Source organism: Cherax quadricarinatus, chromosome 3, assembly GCF_038502225.1.
Source record: "Cherax quadricarinatus isolate ZL_2023a chromosome 3, ASM3850222v1, whole genome shotgun sequence".
Lineage (NCBI taxonomy): Eukaryota > Metazoa > Arthropoda > Malacostraca > Decapoda > Parastacidae > Cherax > Cherax quadricarinatus.
The window spans coordinates 20,671,547-20,693,753 of NC_091294.1; the positions used below are offsets into that span (position 1 = coordinate 20,671,547).

Consider the following 22,207-nt stretch of genomic DNA (forward strand, 5'->3'; position numbering starts at 1 on the left):
CCCATCAACCTTTTATTTCATACATTTATTAAATTAAATTATCAGCCACTCCAACACTGTATATCCCCTGCTTTTAACATTTCTGTCATGATCCTGTCAGATCCAGCAGCTTTACCCCCTTTCATTCTATGTAATGCTTCACACACCTCCCCCGTGCTCACATCCCTGGCGTGCATGAAATTACTGCCTCTCTTTCCTTAAATTATGTTGTCAAAATCCATTCTTATATCTTTCCTGTGTTTGGAAAAATGGCGGTTCACCAACAGTATGGTAAGATTTTGATTGCAGCACTATATTGTACAACATTTCACCATTTATTTTACGTAAGCCAGTATATATGTGGTGAAATGTACAACAGACTCCTCTGCAATAAGTATCTCAGTTGTTGTGTTGGGCTCTGTATATTGCTATTAGACTGTATTTGCATTATTTGCCTGTTACTTTTTCTGTTTCAGCTGGTTTACTGTTGCTATTATTGCTCTGTTGGATCCACCTGCAGTGCTAGTCTTGCTGTCCCTGTAGACGATAGTGTACAGTAGGGCTCTGACTTAACCCCTTGAGTGTCGCAACCCCAAATCCTGAGTTATCTCCTGGCCAGTTTCACGAAAATTAAAATAACATAACACTTTCAAAATAAGGTCCAGAATGAACAAAGCAGACATTCCTGGCTCTAAAATAACATTTTCTTCGTTCATCAGTCATGTCTCCAGGCCCCTCTGATATTACTCTTGCTTTCTATTTTGAATTTTTAATCAAACAAAAATAGAAGATTTACTGTTATGCAGACTACTGCAATATTGTAATAATTATGTAAATAATGTCAACCCATTCATGACTACATATTAGAATGGCTACTTGTACATTTATTGAAAAATGACATCATTTGTTTACTTTTGAACATCGGCAAAAATCAAACATTTCCCCTGCTTTGAGCTCCATTTCCAGGTTCTTTTTATAGGAAAACCAGTCAAAATCACCCATATTTCTATAATATATTTTAATTTCTATCAAATGAGACCAAGAAAATGAGAATACAACCATATATACTATACGAAAATAGACCACAAAGATGGCATTTTAATTTAAAAAAACTGTCAGTTTTTTTTTCTCATGCACTGCGTGCTGCAGGATTTTTTTATATGGTGCACACTGACCACACAGACCCATTCTCTCACATGTGGGTCTACCAGTTTTCTCATGCTTGATTTGAAGCCTCTAGAATTTGAGTACAGGTCCTCCATCACAAATCCGGCATCATTGGGACCTGTAGTGTGCCGGATTACTGAGTTTGCCGGATTACAGAGTAGTTAGGTTAGAATACACTTAATAAAATTAACCAACTTGACTGATGCAAAAATCGAACATTTCCGGTACTTTGAGCTCAATTTCAAGGTACTTTTCATCATGAAAGCAATCAAAATCATGTCTATTTCTGTAATATATCTTCCATTCTTTCAAATGAGTCCAAAACAATGAGAATACAACTATAAAAACCATATGAAAATATACTGCAAAGAGGCGGCTAATGGCTGAGAAGTGAACTCCCTTATTTATCATCTGTCTTTTTTATTTTTGTTGTACGTTAAGAAGCAGCTTTCCATCATAAATTGCCCAAGTTTCAATGAGATAGCCCAACAAACCGAGAAAAAAAAAATTTACCAAAAATCATATATGGCAAGCCCAAGCCAGGTACTGGAAATATAAGTCACTTCGTCTGATTTTTCTGGGTTATCCTAGGTTCTTTATACATACACTGCTATGTATAATATTCTGTGTAACTGTATTTGTGTATACCTGAATAAACTTATTTGCTTCTAGTCTGTCAACTGAGTACAAGAAACCGCCCATTCACTTATTTCAACTACCCAATAAAGTGGTCAGAAATTGGCAGTTTGGCCGATTTCACACAAATTTCAACAGATGCCAATTTCAAAATAGGATCCAGAATAAACAATGCAGACATTCCTGGCACTAAAATAACATTTTCTCTGTTCATTAGCCATGGCTCCAGGCCCCTCTTATATTACTCTTGCTTACCATTTGGAATTTTTATTCACACAAAAAAATAGAAGATTTACTGTTATGCAGACTACTGCATTATTGTAATAATTGTATAAATAATGTCAACCCATTCTTGACTTCGTATTGGAATTTGGACTTTAGCTTCGCTAAAGAACAGAACATTTTCGCTACTGTGAGTGTAATTTCAAGGTACTTTTCATCATGAAAGCAATCAAAATCATATCTATTTCTGTAATATATATTTCATTCTATCAAATGAGACTGAAAAAAATGAGAATATAACCATAAAAACATGCAAAAAAGTACCGCTAAACGGCCGCTAATGGCTGAGAAGTGAACTCTGCTATTTATGGTCTGATTTCTTTCATTTTTGGTGTACATTAAGAAGTATCTTTCCATCATACATTGCCCAAGTTTGAATAAGGTATCCCAACAAACAACTGAAAAAATAATAATAATATAATAATATCTTTATTTACTACACTTACATGTACAAGGTATGCAGGCCTAGCTGACATCAGTGACATATTATTATATAGAAAGCTGCTTGTTATGCAGAGTATTTCAAGAAAATTAGGTCAGTGTCCCAGGATAACGCCCACACTAGTCGGCTAACACCCAGGTACCCATTTACTGATGGGTAAACATATACAACAGGTGTAAAGAAACACGCCTAATGTTTCTACCCTGGCTGGGAATCGAATATTTACCAAAAATCATACATGGCTAACTCAAGCCAGGTACTAAAAATAAGCCACGTTGACTTTTTTGGGTTATCCTAGGTTCTCTACACATATGCTGCTGTGTGATAATCTGTATAGAGAAAAGAACTTTTTTGTTTCAGGTTTATGGTGCAGTATGAGTGTATATCACAGTTAGCCCTGTGCTACACTCCGTTTTCTCTAATATAAGCCCCAAGACAGGGATAGGAGAATGGTACTTGTATACCATATCCTCTTCATACCTCCATCGAACTGCTCGGTGTTATGCCAAATATTATTCAATCTGGAGTATTTAACATGTTTTATGTTATTTATATTGTTTATTATGTCATATTAGATCATTTGTGATAGGCAAATAAGCTGTAGTGTTGATATTAGCGTAATAATAAAGCATATTCTCCTGCTTCGTGAGACTGAGCTCATGGCAACCAACAGTGGCTTCAAAGCCACCTTATCTTTAATGGATAATGTACTGTGTAGGTGCTTTACATAATGAGAAGCATTTCTTTTATTCATTGGAACCACGGCTAGGGCTAAAAGTAAGCAGGTTAAAACAGTAAATGGAGAAAAAGAAATTGGAATGACTTATGCAGCAAGTAACGCCACCGAACAGTACCAGCAGCTAGCCAAAATTAGTGCCGAATAGCTGAAGGAACCAAATAACTGATTCCTGGATTTGTGATGGCGGACCTGTATATATACGTCAAAAACGGTGGCTCGTAAGACATATATATACGACCGAAACAGTCAAAGGGTTAATGATGTTACAACATAGGTATTCTGTCATTTATTAATTATGAATAATATCTTGCTCTTTCAATGTTGGGACAAAAATGTTAATTATTTTCATAAGGATGAATTGTATATACAGTGGACCCCTGCTTAATGATCACCTCCCAATGCAACCAATTATGTAAGTGTATTTATGTAAGTGCGTTTGTACGTGTATGTTTGGGGGTCTGAAATGGACTAATCTACTTCACAATATTCCTTATGGGAACAAATTCGGTCAGTACTGGCACCTGAACATACTTCTGGAATGAAAAAACATCGTTACCCGGGGGTCCACTGTATATATTTTCTTGTAGATTTTTACTGGATTCATTCATACTTTGTCTATATTTATTTGATGTATGTATAGGCACTCCCATTTCTTTGGTAAAGATGGGTGAAGAACTGTAGATATAATATTAATATTTTAATGCACCAGCCATTTCCCATTGAGGTAGGTTGACCCAAAAAAAGAAAAGAAAAAAAAAAAATTTCACCATCAATCACACACTTGCCAATTTTGTGTGTTTGTGTGGGTGTGTGTGTGTGGGGGTGGGGGGTGTGTGTGTGGGGGTGTGTGTGTGTGTGGGTGGGTGGACATTGCAACTTAGATGCCCCTCCAAACTGCAATATTCCCTGCCCCTCCATCAGAATGCAGTCTCTGTACTTTCCTGAATCCCTTCTTACATGTGAACTTGCCGACTCTCCAGCAGCACATCGTCATGAAAACCACTTGTCTCGACATCTAACACTTGCATATGCCTGTTGGATGGCGATGCTTCTTGCATACAGAACCTTTTTTATTTTTTACCCCCTCCCTCCCAACGCTTCCCAGGATGACTCCTACCTCTTTCCCACCTATAAATATATGTACCCTAGAAGTTTTTTTTTTTTTTAAAACTCCCAGCTATAAATCCTCTGTATAATATTCACACTATGCATTGCCCTCAGACACACAATTTCCACTACCTCCAGCCTCCTCACCTCCACTCATGCTTCACACCCTTGTAAAAGTGTTGGTACCACTATACTCTGGTACATTCCCCTCTTTGACTTCCATGGATAATGTTTTGTTACCACAGATGCCTCAGTGCACCATTTGCCCTTTTTCCCTCATCAATTCTATGGTTGACCTCGTCATTCATAGACCTGTCCATCAATAAATCCACTCCCCAATGTCTGGACACATTCACTTCTTCCATACTCCCTTGTTCCATCTAATAGCAAGTCTTTCATTGCCTAAATTTTTGGTCATCCTTATCACCTTACCCTTTCCTATGTTGTCTTTAAATTTCCTTTTACATGATCTTCCAAATTCACCCACCAGTCTTTGCAACTTCTCTTCAGTATATCCTGAAAGCACTTGTCATGAGCAAAAAGCAATCTTTTAATATCACATGTCTTGCCAACACCCCAGCATTCACTTCTTTTACAGCCTCGTCTATAAATGTTAAAGGTTGTGATTATACACATTCCTTCACTAGGCCTACTTTTACTGGAAAATAATCTCTCCCTTTCCCCATCCCTCTCTTTTGCCCCTCCCTCCCTCTCTTTCCCCTCCCTCCCTCTTTCCTTCTCTTTCCTCCCCTTGCTCCTCCCCCTACATACCCAAGCATGAGCTTCACTGTCCTCATAAAAACTCCTAACTGCTTTCAGTAGTCTACCACCTATTACATACACTTGCAACATTTGCTACATTACTCTACTATCCTCCCTGTCATAGGATTTTTTTTGTTAAAGAACTGCAACATCAACACCCCTCCTTCAGAGCACAGGCACTGTACTTATCACCTCCAGGACTCAAATCCAACTTGCCAATATTTCTAAATCCTTTCATAAATGTTACTTTGCTCACACATCAACAGCATGTCATAAAAACCATTTGTCTCCACTTGCTTCTATCCAACATGCTCATGGATGCTTCCTAGAAGTCCAAGCCCCTCGCACACAAACCTTCCTTTACCCCCTCCCTTCAACCTTTCCTAGGATGACTCCTGCCCAGTCTTGCTTCCACTATAGATTTATATGCCCCTCAAGTCATTCTATTTTGTAGAATAATAAATATTTTTTCTCAGATTTTTACTGAATGCATTCAAACCGTTTAGTCATCGTATACGTGTGTGAAGGCTCCAATTTTTATTGTAAATTTCGTCAAAAACTGAAGATTTATCTGTTTTTGTATTAGTGCTTCATTGGTTGGTGGGTGGGTACTGCCCTGAAGGAAAGCCCCAGCCCAGCACTTCTGATTGCAGTGGACATGCTTGGAGTGAGATACTGCACTACACAACACAATAATCTCCCTTATGCTCATCCTCATCGCTACCTTCACTTTGCACCCTACTCACCCTTTCTCACATGCACTCTCCTTTTCATGTTCAGTGGACTGAGGTACAGGTTAACACAACACCTTCCCACCATCACCACCACTACCACCACCTTGCACTACCACCACCACCTTGTACCTCGCACCACCACCTTGTACCTCACACAACCACCACCTTGTACCTCACACAACCACCACCTTGTACCATCTCCACCACCTTATTCCTCGCACCACCACCACCTTGTACCTAGCACCACCACCTTTGTACCTAGCACTGCCACCACCACCATCTTGTACCTCTCCCCACCACCACCCTGTACCTTGCACCACCACCACCTTGTACCTCGCACCACCACCGCCACCTTGTACCTCACACCACCACCACCACCTTGTACCTCGCACCACCACCACCACCTTGTACCTCGCACCACCACCACCACCTTGTACCTCGCACCACCACCACCTTGTACCTCGCACCACTATTACTTAGTACCTCACACCACCACCTTGTACCTTGCACTACCACCACCACCTTGTACCTCGCACCACCACCACCTTGTACCTTGCACCACTATTACTTAGTACCTCACACCACCACCTTGTACCTTGCACCACTGCCACCTTGTACCTTGCACCACCGCCACCTTGTACCTCACACCACCACCACCTTGTACCTCGCACCACCACCTTGTACCTCGCACCACTATTACTTAGTACCTCACACCACCAATTTGTACCTTGCAGCACCACCACCATGTACCCTGCACCACCATGTACCTTGCACCACCACCACCACCTTGTACCTTGCACTACCACCACCACCTTGCACTACCACCACCACCTTGCACTACCACCACCACCACCTTGCACTACCACCACCACCACCACCTTGCACTACTACCACCACCACCACCTTGCACTACTACCACCACCATCTTGCACTACTACCACCACCTTGCACTACCACTACCACCTTGTACTACCACTACCACCACCACCTTGCACTACCACCACCACCTCATTATACCTCACACCGCCACCACCACCTTGTACCTTGCACTGCCACCACCACCTTTTACCTAGCACCACCACCACCTTGTACCTTGCACCCCTATTACCTAGTACCTCACACCACCACCTTGTACCTTGCACCACCACCACCTTGTACCTTGCACCACCACCACCACCACCACCATGTACCCTGCACCACCATGTACCTTGCACCACCACCACCACCTTGTACCTTGCCACCACTACCTTGCACTACCACCACCACCTTGCACTATCACTACCACCTTGCACTACCACCACCACCACCCTGCACTACCACTACCACCTTGCACTACCACTACCACCTTGCACTACCACTACCACCACCACCACCTTTCACTACCACTACCACCACCACCTTTCACTACCACCACCACCTTTCACTACCACCACCACCTTTCACTACCACCACCACCTTTCACCACTACAACCCCCACTTTGCACTACCACCACCACCACCACCTCGTTGTACCTCACACTGCCACCACCACCATTTTGTACCTCACACTGCCACCACCACCTTGTACCCAGCACCACCACCACTGAAAGGTGGTGGTGGTGCTAGGTACCACTGCCACCACCTTGTACCTCGCACCACCACCTTGTGCCTTGCACCACGACCACCACCACCACCTTGTGCCTTGCACCATGACCACCACCACCTTGTACCTTGCACTACCACCACCTTGTACCTAGCACCACCACCACCTTGTTCCTCACACCACCACCACTGCCTTGTACATTGCACAACCACATTGTACCTCACACCACCATCTTGTACCTAGCACCACCACCCAATACCACTTTGTACCTCACACCTCAACCACCATCACCACTTTGTACCTCACACCTCAACCACCATCACCACCACCTTGTACCTTGCACCACAACCACCTTGTACCTCACATCACTACCTTGTACCTTGCACCACCACCACCTTGTACCTTGTACCACCACCACCACCTTGTACCTTGCACCACCACCACTTTGTACCTCGCACCACCACCACCACTTTGTACCTCGCACCACCACCACCACTTTGTACCTTGCACCACCACCTTGTACCTCACACCACCACCATCACCACCACCTTGTACCTTGCACCACAACCACCTTGTACCCCTCACCACCACTACCACCTTGTACCTAGTACCATCACCACCTTGTACCTTGCATCACCAAGTTGTACCTCACACCACCTTGTCCCTCACACGACCACCACCTTGTACCTAGCACCATCACCGTGTACCTTCCACCACCATCTTGTACCTTGCACCACCACCACAACCTTGTACCTTGCACCACCACCACCACCTTGCACTACCACTACCACCTTTCACCAGCATCACCACAACCATTACCTTGCACCACCACCATCAACTTGCACCACCACTACCACCTCATTGTACCTTGCACTGCCTCCACCACCTTATACCTAGCACCACCACCTTGTACCTTGCACCACCACCACCTTATACCTTGCACTGCCACCACCACCTTATACCTTACACTGCCACCACCACCTTATACCTTGCACTGCCACCACCACCTTGTACCTAGCACCACCACCACCTTGTACCTTGCATCACCACCACCTTGTACCTCTCACCACCACCACCTTGTACCTTGCACTGCCTCCACCACCTTATACCTAGCACCACCACCTTGTACCTTGCACCACCACCACCTTATACCTTGCACTGCCACCACCACCTTATACCTTACACTGCCACCACCACCTTATACCTTGCACTGCCACCACCACCTTGTACCTAGCACCACCACCACCTTGTACCTTGCATCACCACCACCTTGTACCTCTCACCACCACCACCTTGTACCTTGCACTGCTACTACCACCTTGTACCTAGCACCACTACCACCTTGTACCTTGCATTACCACCACCTTGCACCTAGCACCAATACCACCTTGTACTTAGCACCACTATCACCTTGTACCTCTCACCATCACCTTGTACCTCACACTGTCACCACCTTGTACCTAGCACCACCACCACATTGTACCTCTCACCACCACTATTACCTTGTACCTCGCATCACAACTACCACCACCTTGTACCTCGCACCACCACCACCATCTTGTACCTTGCACCACCACCACCTTGTATCTTGCACCACCACTTAACCTTGTACCTTGCACCACCACTTAACCTTGTACCTTGCACCACCACCTTGTACCTCGCACCACCACCACCTTGCACCTCGCACCACCACCACCTTGTACCTCGTACCACCACCACCACCACCTTGTACCTCGCACCACCATCACCTTGTACCTCGCACCACCACCACCACTTGTACCACGCACCAACACTACCACCACCACCACCTTGTACCTCGCACCACCACCACCTTGTGTCTCGCGCCACCACCACCATCTTGTACCTCGCACCACCACCATCACCTTGTACCTTAGACCATCACCACCACCACCACCACCACCTTGTACCTTAGACCATCACCACCACCACCACCACCTTGTACCTCACACCACCACCACCTTTTACCTCACACCACCTTGTACCTGGCGCCACCACCACTATGTTGTACCTCGCACCACCACCACCTTGTACCTTGCACCACTACTACCATGTGTTGTTTTCGAGTGAAAAAGAATACTGACTGTGAAATATCAGATAAAAATTCTTTAGAAAAATTAGTACTGCATACTGAATATTATGACTGAGGAATACATTAATCTATTCTTACAGTTTCTTACGTGAAAGAAGGTTTCAAGTACAGTAGGGCCCCGCTTTACGGCGTTCCGCTAATACAGTCATTTCAAATTATGACCAAAACTCGCTGTACGGCTCCCCCACCTAACTTTCTAATACGGTCACTGCGCCCCACCCGGTTTGTTTACATTCTCCGTGAGATCCGTAAGCACTAAGTCTCTCCATTATGTCTGGAAACTCCAAAATTTCAAGTGTTTTTAAAAGTTATTTCATATTTTATATATACTCTGATAATTATACATATGTATACCTGTACCTAAATAAACTTGCATACTGTGCTGCGTGCAGGTACACATTAAAATCAGTAAGAGTGTCTTATATCTCGAGATGTCATATTAGTAATAATAATCACCGAGTCTCATTAAATGTCGTATTTTACGTTAATATACACATTTTCATTAATCCATCTATGATATTTTTTTCAAAATTATGTAATAAACATGATGCATAACATAAAGATGATAAATACACCCCACAGTAGAATAAACAAACATAAATATAAGATGTGGTAGCCAGACGACTTGCACAAATGACGCCATATTTGAAATAATAATAATAATCACTGAGTCTCATTAAATGTCGTATATTATGTTAATATACACATTTTCATTAATCCATCCATGATATTTTTTTCAAAATTATATAATAAACATGATACATAACATATAAAGATGATAAATAACCCCACAGTAAAATAAATAAACATAAGTATGAGATGAGTAGCCAGATAACTTGTACAAGTGATACCAAGAATAACATTTTCTCTAATCAAACATAAGAGAAAATGTGTTACTGGGGGTTACTGTAGAAAATTATTCCTTTCGTATGTAAGTTTATTCAGGTATACACAAATAGTTACATAGATTATCATACATAAAAGCATATGTGTAGAGAACCTAGGATAACCCAAAAAAGTCAGAGTGACTTATTTCCATTGCCTTCACTCAGAGCATCATTTCTTCTCAAAATGATGTTACATGAGAATGGAAGTGTTCTTTATTTATTCTACTGTATCAATGTAGAGACAACTTGTACACAATGTAATTTGTACACAAACCAGATGTGTACACTTTTTTTGTTTAAAAAAACTTGCGTTCGCCTGGTTTGTTTACATAACTCTGCGCCAGTCCTCTCTCATGCACTCATTCTCTCTCATTTATTTATTTTATCTCATATACTTACTCCTGACCCTACATTAAGACTACTGAACTTTATATACATTTTATCACTCTGGGATGCTTAAATATCATAGAATAGTACAGGAGGGCCCCACTTGTACAGCGGGTTAGGTTCCAGGCTACCGCCATAAAGCGGAAACCGCCGTAAAGTACACTTACAAATGCATACAAACACTAGATACAAGTTTAACTAACATATTTAAGATAGAACCAGCATAATGTACAATACACACATAGTGAACTCATTACTTACCTTAAAATATTTATAGTCTTAATCTAGGGTGAGACAAGTAGTATTTATTGTAAGAAATCATATTGGTAGTCAGCCAGGCTACCATGGGATGCTTAACCCTTTGAGGGTCGACAGGCCCTCTCCGAAACTCGTTCTCAGGGTCGGCCAAATTTCAAAAAAAAAAAATTATTTTTTCTTATGAAAAAATAGTTTTTTTTTTCTAAACATTATAGGATAAACAAAAAAAATTTACCATCAATACTTACGGAGATATGGATGCATGAAGTTTGCAGAAAATGAGCCGCGTATGGCAACAGCGGCGACTGCCGCTCACCCGGTAAACTTTAGTTTACTTGTATTTGAAGGTTTGTTGTTTTTTTCACTATTTTATTTTTTCACATAACTTATGTGGCCTATGAGACCAAAGTAAGGTGCAATGTACATATATACACTCGTTGTATACAACACAATAAGCACACAAACATAATTATCAATATATTGTTTACAAAACTTGTTTACAAAAACAAACAATACAAAACATTGTTTATTATTATTGTTCTATAATATATATACCAATATACAGTCACTGAACATATTCCTATTAGTTCTGCAGCTTGTGGAACTCTGAAACATGGTGTCATACACAATGGTGTTTTATCTTTCTCCCTCATTCTATCTCTTTCAATCTGTCTCTCTCTTTCTATCTGTCTGTCTATCTCTGTCTCACAGGTACACATAAATACAAGTATACATAGTATAAATTACCTAGGATAACCCAAGAAATCCAGACAAAGTGCTATACTCTGCTTGAAGATGTGAGTAAAAGTGATGACACAGTCTTGTGGCTCTCTGAGACAGAGAGCTAGATGGATAGACAGATAGACAGGGAGCTTGACAGACAGACAAATAGACAGACAGAAATGTTAGTGTACCAGTACCAGTGTACTAGTGTTCCACCCTCCTCCTCCTCTTCTTCCTCTTCCTCCTCTTCCCCCTACTCTTCCTCCTCTTCCCCCTACTCTTCCTCATACTCTTCCTCTTCCTCCTCTTCCCCCTAATCTTCCTCCTACTCTTCCTCTTCTTCCTCTTCCTCCTCTTCCCCCTACTCTTCCTCCTACTCTTCCTCTTCCTCCTCCTCCTCCTCCTCCTCTTCTTCCTCTTCCTCCTCTTCCCCCTAATCTTCCTCCTACTATTCCTCTTCCTCCTCCTCTTCCTCTTATTCCTCTTCCTCCTACTCTTCCTCTTCCTCCTACTCTTCCTCTTCCTCCTCCTCCTCTTCCTCCTCCTCCTCTTCTTCCTCTTCCCCCTACTCTTCCTCCTTCTCCTTCTCCTCCTCGTCCATAGTGTAAATTACAAGGAGTCGGCAGCTGTCAAAGTGACATATTGGCTCATTACTCTTTCCCCCTCCGGCCTGTCAAAACAATGGGGTCGGATGCTGCTTCCCCTCCTCCATTCTATCTAATTATCTTTCTCCCTCATTCTATCTGTCTGTCTATCTCTGTCTCACAGGTACACATAAATACAAGTATACATAGTATAAATTACCTAGGATAACCCAAGAAACCCAGACAAAGTGCTATACTCTGCTTGAAGATGTGAGTAAAAGTGATGACGCAGTCTTGTGGCTCTCTGAGACAGAGAGCTAGACGGATAGACAGGGAGCTTGACAGACAGGCAAATAGACAGACAGAAATGTTAGTATACCAGCAAAAACAAAGGGAGGGCGATGTTCATCTCATCTTTTGGCATCAGCTCTACCCTCATTTACCCTCATCAAACGTCAGCACTTATCAGATGTTATCTCCCCTTATCTTGTTACTGTCATGGGTGAACATTTATTATTACATATTATTATTATTATTATTATTATTATTATTATGTATTATTATTATTATGTATTATTATTATTATGTATTATTATTATTATGTATTATTATTATGTATTATTATTATTATGTATTATTGTTATCATTACGTATTCTTCTTCTTCCTCCTCCTCCTCCTCCTCCTCCTCCTCCGCCTGCACCTACTTCTCCTCCTCCTCCTCCTCCTCTTCTTCTTCCTCCTCCTCCTCCTCCTCCTTCTCCTCCTCCTCCTCCTCCTCCTCCTCCTCCTCCTCTGCCTCCTCCTCCTCTTGCCTCCTCCTCCTCTTGCCTCCTCCTCCTCTTGCCTCCTCCTCCTCTGCCTCCTCCTCCTCCTCCATTCTTGGAACAAGTTTGAAGAGCTTGTAGTTCATAATCACTATCACTATCATCACCAATGCTCACATCTGAGTCTGGGATTTTGGAAAATAGGAGTTTCCTCTTTGATTCTGGTACAACTGGTACAACAAGACGGCCCAGCACCAGAGGTGGAAGGCTGTGGGTTGTCTGGGTTTTCCTCACTATTACCCATATTATGGTCATTAGTTTCGGTCAAAACCTCACCAGAACCTTGAAACTCATCTTCACTGTCACTTCCATCTGTATTAGAACTGTCACTGGGGAACAAAAGTGTCCCAATTCGCCGAGGAGTGAGGAACTTCTTACCGCAGGGCACGGTGGAAATTGTGTACTATGATGGCATTCCCACAATGCACCACTGGGTCCCAGATTTTTTTCCTACTGCGCACACCCACCACACAGACCCATTCTCTCACATCTAGGCTTATCAGCCTTTTCCTGCGAGATTTGAGGCCGCTAGAATTTATGCGTACTAGTACGTCAAAAACCCCTACGCGTAAGACGTACTAGTACGACCAAAACCCTCAAAGGGTTAAGCTTAGTTCTATTGCTAACTTAATATATGTTAGTGTAAACTTGTTATCTAGTATTTGTATGCATTTATAAGTGGAAAAAAAAGGGTGTTCCACTTTACGGTGATTTCCGCTTTACGGCAGTAGCCTGGAACCTAACCTGCCATATAAGTGGGGCCCTACTGTACTAAACAATTATTTTAGAACGGATTTTCTGAAACACACTTTTGTCATAAGTTGAGGCCCTATTGTATATTTTATCTTGTCACTTGGCTTCATATCAATGTATTGTGTTTCCTCTAAAGTGGTTCACATGGTCATGATAATATTCTAATCCCTACAGGCCCCTCTGATCCTCATTCCTCAAGACTCGTGCAGTTTGTCTGGGCTCATGGTTGACTTAGGACAAATCACAATTAACAACAAATTTGAGATGGGTCAGGAGAGGAATGAATTGGGGTATCCAGCTATTTATGACATGATCAACTTGGAACTTCACAATATTAAGTTATCCAGGTATGGCCTTTTAATGCACTATGTTCAAAATAATTAATTTTGCTACACAAACTTTTAACGTGGATATTTCAGAAACGATTTCATCTTTTAAAATAAACAATTTAGGATAGATCTCGCATAATGATCGTGCATTTTCCTTCCACAAATAGAATCTCTCATTGTCTGTAATAGTTTTCCTTGTATAGTAGGCCTCGCTTTGTCATTCCGCTAATATGCCTGGAGTTTACCTGGAGAGAGTTCCGGGGGTCAATGCCCCCGCGGCCTGGTCTGGGACCAGGCCTCCTGGTGGGTCAGAGCCTGATCAACCAGGCTGTTAATGCTGGCTGCACGCAAACCAACGTACGAGCCACAGCTCGGCTGGTCAGGAACCGACTTTAGGTGCTTGTCCAGTGCCAGCTTGAAGACTGCCAGGGGTCTGTTGGTAATCCCCCTTATGTATGCTGAGAGGCAATTGAACAGTCTCGGGCCCCTGACACTTATTGTATGGTCTCTTAACGTGCTAGTGACACCCCTGCTTTTCATTGGGGGGATGTTGCATCGTCTGCCAAGTCTTTTGCTTTCGTAGTGAGTGATTTTCGTGTGCAAGTTTGGTACTAGTCCCTCTAGGATTTTCCAGGTGTATATAATCATGTATCTCTCCCGCCTGTGTTCCAGGGAATACAGGTTTAGGAACCTCGAGCGCTCCCAGTAATTGAGGTGTTTTATCTCCGTTATGCGCACCGTGAAGGTTCTCTGTACATTTTCTAGGTCAGCAATTTAACCTGCCTTGAAAGGTGCTGTTAGTGTGCAGCAATATTCCAGCCTGGATAAAACAAGTGACCTGAAGAGTGTCATCATGGGCTTGGCATCCCTAGTTTTGAAGGTTCTCATTATCCATCCTGTCATTTTTCTAGCAGATGCGATTGATACAATGTTATGGTCCTTGAAGGTGAGATCCTCCGACATGATCACTCAAATTATGACCAAAATTTGCTATACAACAAGCGGTCTTTCAAATACGGTGCACCCCACCCTGTTTGTTCATTCTCTGTGAGCACATCTATTATGTCTGGAAACTTTCCAGATTTCAAGTGTTTTTAAGTTATTGCATATTTTATATGTACTCTGATAATTATACGTACTTGTGTACCTGTACCTAAATATACTTACACACTGTGCTGGCATGCAGGTACACATTAAAATCACTAAGTCTCTTTAGTATAAATAAAAAAAAAATATAAGCTGTAAGTAGCATTGGAGCAACTTTGAAAATTTACTGCTGTCAGATTGACAAAGAGAATAAAATGATAAAACAATTAGGGCTTCATAACGCTGCTCCTGGAAGTGGGTACTAACTACACTTTATTCCGATTCATTGAGGGCAGAATCTCTTGGGAATTTTTTTAGATCATGTTCTGTAGAGATAAAGTATCTCCTTCCTGTAGCTTCCTTCTTAGCAGCAATTTGATCATCCCTTGCAAAGAACTGGTGGATTTTCTGGTCATGTTGTAATTTTCTTAGTCTGTAGAGGAGATTTTGCCGTAGTTTGGTCAGGCAGTGGTTTACATACACTTCACTTTTCACAATACTAAACATATTTAACAGATTATTTCTTTGAGAGCTACAGTTGAATTTTAGTATTACTGATTTTTTTCCTGTTTGATTACCTATTACTTTACATTCCTTTGTCATCACTTGGTATGCTGAGTCAAAGACGATCTAGGATAAGTTTCAAAGTGGTTTGTTTACCTGTTTCCTGGGTTATAGTTGCTAGAAGATGTTTGCTTTTCACTACAACTGAATGAGACATTTGTTGTTGGTTGAAGTGGTCTTGGAAGTTGTTCATAACATCGGTAAGTTGTATGTCTACTCCTTTCTCTTTTATTCTTGATGTTGGTGTTCACTTGAGTAACTTGATCTTTTAGGAGGTTGATGAATTCCTCAGACTGGGTGTGGGTGTTGCTGAGTTGCTCCAGTTCATTTAGTTTATGTTCTAGAGTTGTAATCTTGTCCATGTACTGTGTGTTGGACTTTTTAAGCTTTTCCATATCCAGAGTTAACCCTTTCAGGGTTGGCAGGCCCTCTCCTAAACTTGTTCTCAGGGTCGGAAGTTTTTCGAAAAAAAAAATTATTTTTCCTTATGAAATCATAGAGAATCTTTTCCCAGTCATAATGACACAAAAAATATGAAATTTGATGGAAAACTTACGGAATTATGCTCTTGTGAAGTTAGTGGTCTCGACGATGTCTACGCATTGGCGATTTCGCCCACTTTGAGCCCTATTTTTTGCCAATTCCAATGTACCAGTCGATAAAAATCATACCTATTTTGCTAGAACTCCATTTTTTCTATCAAATGAGTACAAGAAACCACCCATTTACCAATTTCAACTATCCAATAAAGTGGTCAGAAATTAGCAATTTTGCCAATTTCACATAAATTTCAAAAGATGCCAATTTCCAAATAGGGTCCAGAATAAACAAGACAGACATTCCTGCCACTAAAATAACATTTTCTCTGTTCACTAGTCACGTCTCTAGGCCTCCATTATATTTCTTTTGCTTTCCATTTTGAATTTTTATTCTCACAAAAAATAAAGATTTACTGTTATGCAGACTACAGCATTAGTGTAGAAATGGTGTAGAAATGGTATAAATAATATCAGCGCACTTGTGAAAGAATATTAGACTCATCAGTTGACGTGTATTGGACACATGGCATGATTTGTTCACTTTTGGACTTTGGCAAAAATCGAATATTTCTGCTAATTTGAACTCTGTTTAAAGGTACTTGTCATTGTGAAATCAATCAAAATCATCTCAATTTCTGTAATATGTCTTCCATTCTATAAAATGAGACCAAGAAAACTAGAATACAACCAAAAATAGCATACGAAAATACAGTGGAAAGTCGCTGTTTTAAACCAAAAATACGGTCAGTTTTTTTATTATTATGCACTGTGTGCTGCAGGAATTTTTTTATATTGCACACACTGACTACATAGACCCATTCTTTCATATGTAGGCCTACCAGCTTTCTCTCGCTAGATTTGAAGGCGCTAGAATTTATGCATACTAGTACAGCACCAACCCTGGCGTACAAGCCATACTAGTACGGCACCAATCCTGAAAGGGTTAACATGTTGATTTTATGACTTTGCCTCCTGATGATTTCAGCTATTTCTGGGTCTTTAATGGTCAAATCCTCAAATTCAGAGTGGATAGGGGAGCAATGTGGCAGATGTTGCGAGTGTATGGAATACATAGTAACTCACTAAATGCTATAAGAGTTTTTATAAGAATAGTGAGGCTCAGGTTAGGGTGTGTAGGAGAGAGGGAGATTACTTACCTGTAAAAGTAGGTTTTAGACAGGGATGTGTAATGTCACCATGATTGATATATTTATAGCTGGGGTTGTAAAAGAAGTAAATACTAGGGTGTTCGGGAGAGGGGTAGGATTAAATTATGGGGAATCAAATACAAAATGGGAATTGACACAGTTAATTTTTGCAGATGATACTGTGCTTATGGGAGATTCTAAAGAACAGTTGCACAAGTTAGTGGACGAGTTTTGGAGGGTATGGAAAAGTAGAAAGTTGAGAGTGAACATAGATAAGAGTAAGGTGGTGATGGTATCAAACGATTTAGATAAAGTAAAATTGGATATCACATTGGAGAGAGGGAGTATGAAAGAAGTGAATTTTTTCAGATATTTGGGAGTTGATTTGTCAGTGGATGGGCTTATGAAGGATGAGGTTAGCCATAGAATTGATGAAGGAAAAAAGGCGAGTGGTGCGCTGAGGTATCTGTGGAGACAAAAAATGTTATCCATGGAGGCAAAGAAGGGAATGTATGAAAGTATAGTGGTACCAACACTCCTATGTAGGTGTGAAGCTTGGGTTGTAAATGCTCCAATGAGGAGGTGGCTGGAGGCAGTGGAGATGTCCTTTCTAAGGGCTATGTCTTGTGCAAATATTATGTAGGGAATTCGGAGTGTGGAAATTAGGAGGATGTGTGGAGTTAATAAAATATTAGAGGGCTGAAGAGGGGTTGTTGAGGTGGTTTGGTCATTCAGAGAGAATGGATCAAAGTAGAACGACTTGGAGAGTGTATAAATCTGTTGGGGAAGGAAGGTGGGGTAGGGGTCATCCTCGAAAAGGTTGGAGGGAGGGGGTAGAAAAGGTTTTCGGGCGAGGGGCTTGGGCTTCCAGCAAACCCGTGTTAGTTAGGAGTGAATGGAGACGAATTGTTTTGGGGATCTGACGAGCTGTTGGAGTGTAAGCAGAGTAATATTTAGTGAAGGGATTTTGGGAAATCGGTTAGCCGAACTTGAGTCCTGGAAACGGGAAGTGCATGTACAATGCCTGCACTTTAAAGGAGGGATTTGGGATATTGGCAGTTTGGAGGGACTTCTAAACTGTCATATCTGAGCACCTCTGCAAAGACAGCGATTATGTATGAGTGAGGTGAAAATGTTGAATCATGATGAAAATATTTTTCTTTTTGGGGATTTTTTCTTTCCTTTTGGGTCACCTGCCTTGGTGGGAGAAGACGAATACTGTTTAAAAAAAAAATCCTTTGTGGTAGTCCGGGAGCTTTTTGATAGTTCCTTGTATTATATACTGGATAGGATGACTTAAGGACCACCTCCCTTGATTGGCCTGATGCAGTTAAACTGCTGTATATCTAATTACCATTTGTTATTTAACCCGTAAACGGTTCAAACGTATATATACGTTCTCTCATGTAGTGCCCCAACTATTTTGAGAAAAAAAAAGTTTTTTTTAATAGGAAAAAAGAGCATATGGTACCCAGGCATCCCCAATTATTTTAATATGGCACACAGGGAGTGCGCACACCCATTCTCTCATGTCTAGGTGACTCAGGCTTATCGTGGCAATGTTGAATGTATGACAAAAAAAAAGTATATATATGTTTGGGGCACTAGCGGTAAAAACGTATATATACGTTTGGACCGTTTACGGGTTAAGGCATTCACTTTAGCTATAGTTTTCTTAGTCTTCGTAATAAAATAGCAATTTGATGTAGGGCACTTAAAGAAATCTATAATAAAATGTTAATAATATCTATCATTAAGTATATTTTGAAGTTGCATAATCTTTTGCATTCTTGCCCTTTGTTAAGAACTTTTTTTTTTTTAAGCATTGACTATTAAGCATCGACTTTTTTATCCTATTAAATGTATGGCTATATACTATTGTGAAGTACTGGATGTTCCATCTATTAACAGGGTAGAACTGACAACCAGAGGAACAATGAAACGAGAATACGAATTGTTGCAGCCCATCTCTCTCACTCTCACCATCTGCAGGAACCTCACCATCTCCTGGCATAAACAGCGTCCAGAAATAGAAGTTCAAGCAAAGGTTGCTCCTGTTAAGGTGATATATCATGTACTGTCATCCTTTATATTTTTACAACCATGATTGGTTTATTACAGTAGAACCTCAGTGCATGCAAGGGTGACATTCTTGTGATCGATGTTTTATGTAATTTTGCACTGTAGCCACCAGTGACTTATAAATTTCATACAAAATCTTACTGGTATAAGATACCCTAAAAAAATAAAAATTCACCCTACCTTTTTTTTTTTTTTTCTTGTTGATGGGGAAATGTTTAGAGATTGTTATAACTCCATTGTGCATCAGACAGCTATGGGTGATGCGTTCATTTCACCATGTAATTTTCTTTTATCCTACCTTAAATTCCTGGTACTTTTGCTTGTTGATAAAGAAATGTTTGGGCAAGTGACTTTTGAGCGGTACACAGTTGTCGTGTTTTTTGTTTTTTCCACTAGATAACTGAAAGGCAGTTGTCTTTTGCAGTTATGAGCACCAATATAGCATATATAGTTATGAGTTAGAGTTGACAACCAGCTTCCTTGTATAAATCTTTGTACAGAAAAGTTTTTATGCATAATGCACCTTTTTCAAACTTATACAGAATTTAAACTTGTGCAGAACTGAGTAATAATATTTTATCAATATTAACCCTTTGACTGTTTCCGACGTATAAATACGTCTTACGAGCCAATGTTTCCGACGTATTTATACGCATAAATTCTAGCAGCTTCAAATCAAGCAGGAGAAAGCTGCTAGGCCCACATGTGAGAGAATGGGTCTCCATGGTCAGTGTGCACCATATAAAAAAAATCGGGGAGCCAGTGGTGCATTGTGGGAATGCCATTTCAGTTGTCATTTTTCAGCATGTCTAGTGGTAAGAAATATGTGATTCCCCAGCAAATCTGGGACTCTTCTCTTCCCAAGTGATGCTCTAACACAGATGGAAGTGTCAGTGAAGATCAATTTCATGATTTGGAGGAGTTTGAGACCAAAAGCAATGGAGGAGGAGGAGGGGGAGGAGGGGAGGAAGAGGAGGAGGAGGAGGAGGAGGAGGGAAGGAAGAGGAGGAGGAGGAGGAGGAGGAGGAGGAGGAGGAGGAGAAGAGGAGGAGGAGGAGGAAGAAGAAGATGTAATAATATTGTTCCCTTGAAGCAAGAAAAAAAAAAGTCCACCCCATGACAGTGACAAGATAAGGGGAGATAACATCTGATAAGAGCTGACTTTGATGAGCGTAAAGGAGGGTAATATTACATGACCATCGCCTCCCTTTGTTTTTGCTGGTACACAAACATTTCTGTCTATTTGTCTGTCTGTCAAGCTCCCTGTCTGTCCATCTAGCTCTCTGTCTCAGAGAGAGCCACAAGACTGTGTCATCACGTTTACTCACATCTTCAAGCAGAGTATAGCACTTTGTCTGGATTTCTTGGGTTATCCTAGGTAATTTACACTATGTATACTTGTATTTATGTGTACCTGTGAGACAGAGATAGGCAGACAGAAAGAGAGACAGATTGAAAGATATAGAATGAGGGAGAAAGATAATTAGATAGAATGGAGGAGGGGAAGCAGCATCCGACCCCATTGTTTTGACAGGGGTAGGGGTAGTGACTAATGAGACAATATGTCACTTTGACAGCTGCCGACTTCTGACTCAAAACAATTATAAGCCACACACTCGCACACAAGGAGGAGGAGGAGAAGGAGGAGAAGGAGGAGGAGGAGGAGAAGTAGGAGAAGGAGGAGAAGGAGGAGGAGAAGGAGGAGGAGAAGGAGGAGGAGGAGGAGGAGGAGAAGGAGGAGGAGAAGGAGGAGGAGAAGAAGGAGGAGAAGAAGAAGGAGGAGAAGAAGAAGGAGGAGAAGAAGAAGGAGGAGAAGAAGAAGGAGGAGAAGAAGGAGGAGAAGGAGGAGGAGAAGAAGGAGGAGAAGAAGGAGGAGAAGAAGGAGAAGAAGAAGGAGAAGAAGAAGGAGAAGAAGAAGGAGAAGAAGAAGGAGAAGAAGGAGAAGAAGAAGGAGAAGAAGAAGGAGAAGAAGGAGGAGAAGAAGAAGGAGAAGAAGGAGGAGAAGGAGGAGAAGAAGGAGGAGAAGAAGGAGGAGAAGAAGGAGGAGAAGAAGGAGGAGAAGAAGGAGAAGAAGGAGGAGAAGGAGGAGGAGAAGAAGGAGGAGAAGGAGGAGGAGAAGAAGGAGGAGAAGAAGGAGGAGAAGAAGGAGGAGAAGAAGGAGGAGAAGAAGGAGGAGAAGAAGGAGGAGAAGGAGGAGGAGAAGAAGGAGGAGAAGAAGGAGGAGAAGAAGGAGGAGAAGGAGGAGGAGGAGGAGGAGGAGAAGGAGGAGGAGAAGGAGGAGGAGAAGGAGGAGGAGAAGGAGGAGGAGAAGGAGGAGAAGGAGGAGGAGAAGGAGGAGGAGAAGAAGGAGGAGAAGAAGGAGGAGAAGAAGGAGGAGAAGAAGGAGGAGAAGAAGGAGGAGAAGGAGGAGAAGAAGGAGGAGAAGAAGGAGGAGAAGAAGGAGGAGAAGAAGGAGGAGAAGAAGGAGGAGAAGAAGGAGGAGAAGAAGGAGGAGAAGAAGGA

General features: G+C 41.7%; 1 protein-coding gene across 2 annotated transcripts in view; it reads left to right on the forward strand.

Moving 5' to 3' along the window:
• LOC128706587 (intermembrane lipid transfer protein VPS13C-like) overlaps positions 1 to 22,207 on the forward strand; it is a 288,856-nt gene that overhangs the window by 18,988 nt on the left and 247,661 nt on the right. For both annotated transcript variants that reach the window (XM_070090626.1, XM_070090633.1), the window contains exons 3-4: positions 14,132 to 14,304; positions 19,535 to 19,685. In XM_070090626.1, the coding sequence (XP_069946727.1) occupies positions 14,132 to 14,304; positions 19,535 to 19,685 (324 nt within the window). The remainder of the gene's footprint in view (positions 1 to 14,131; positions 14,305 to 19,534; positions 19,686 to 22,207) is intronic.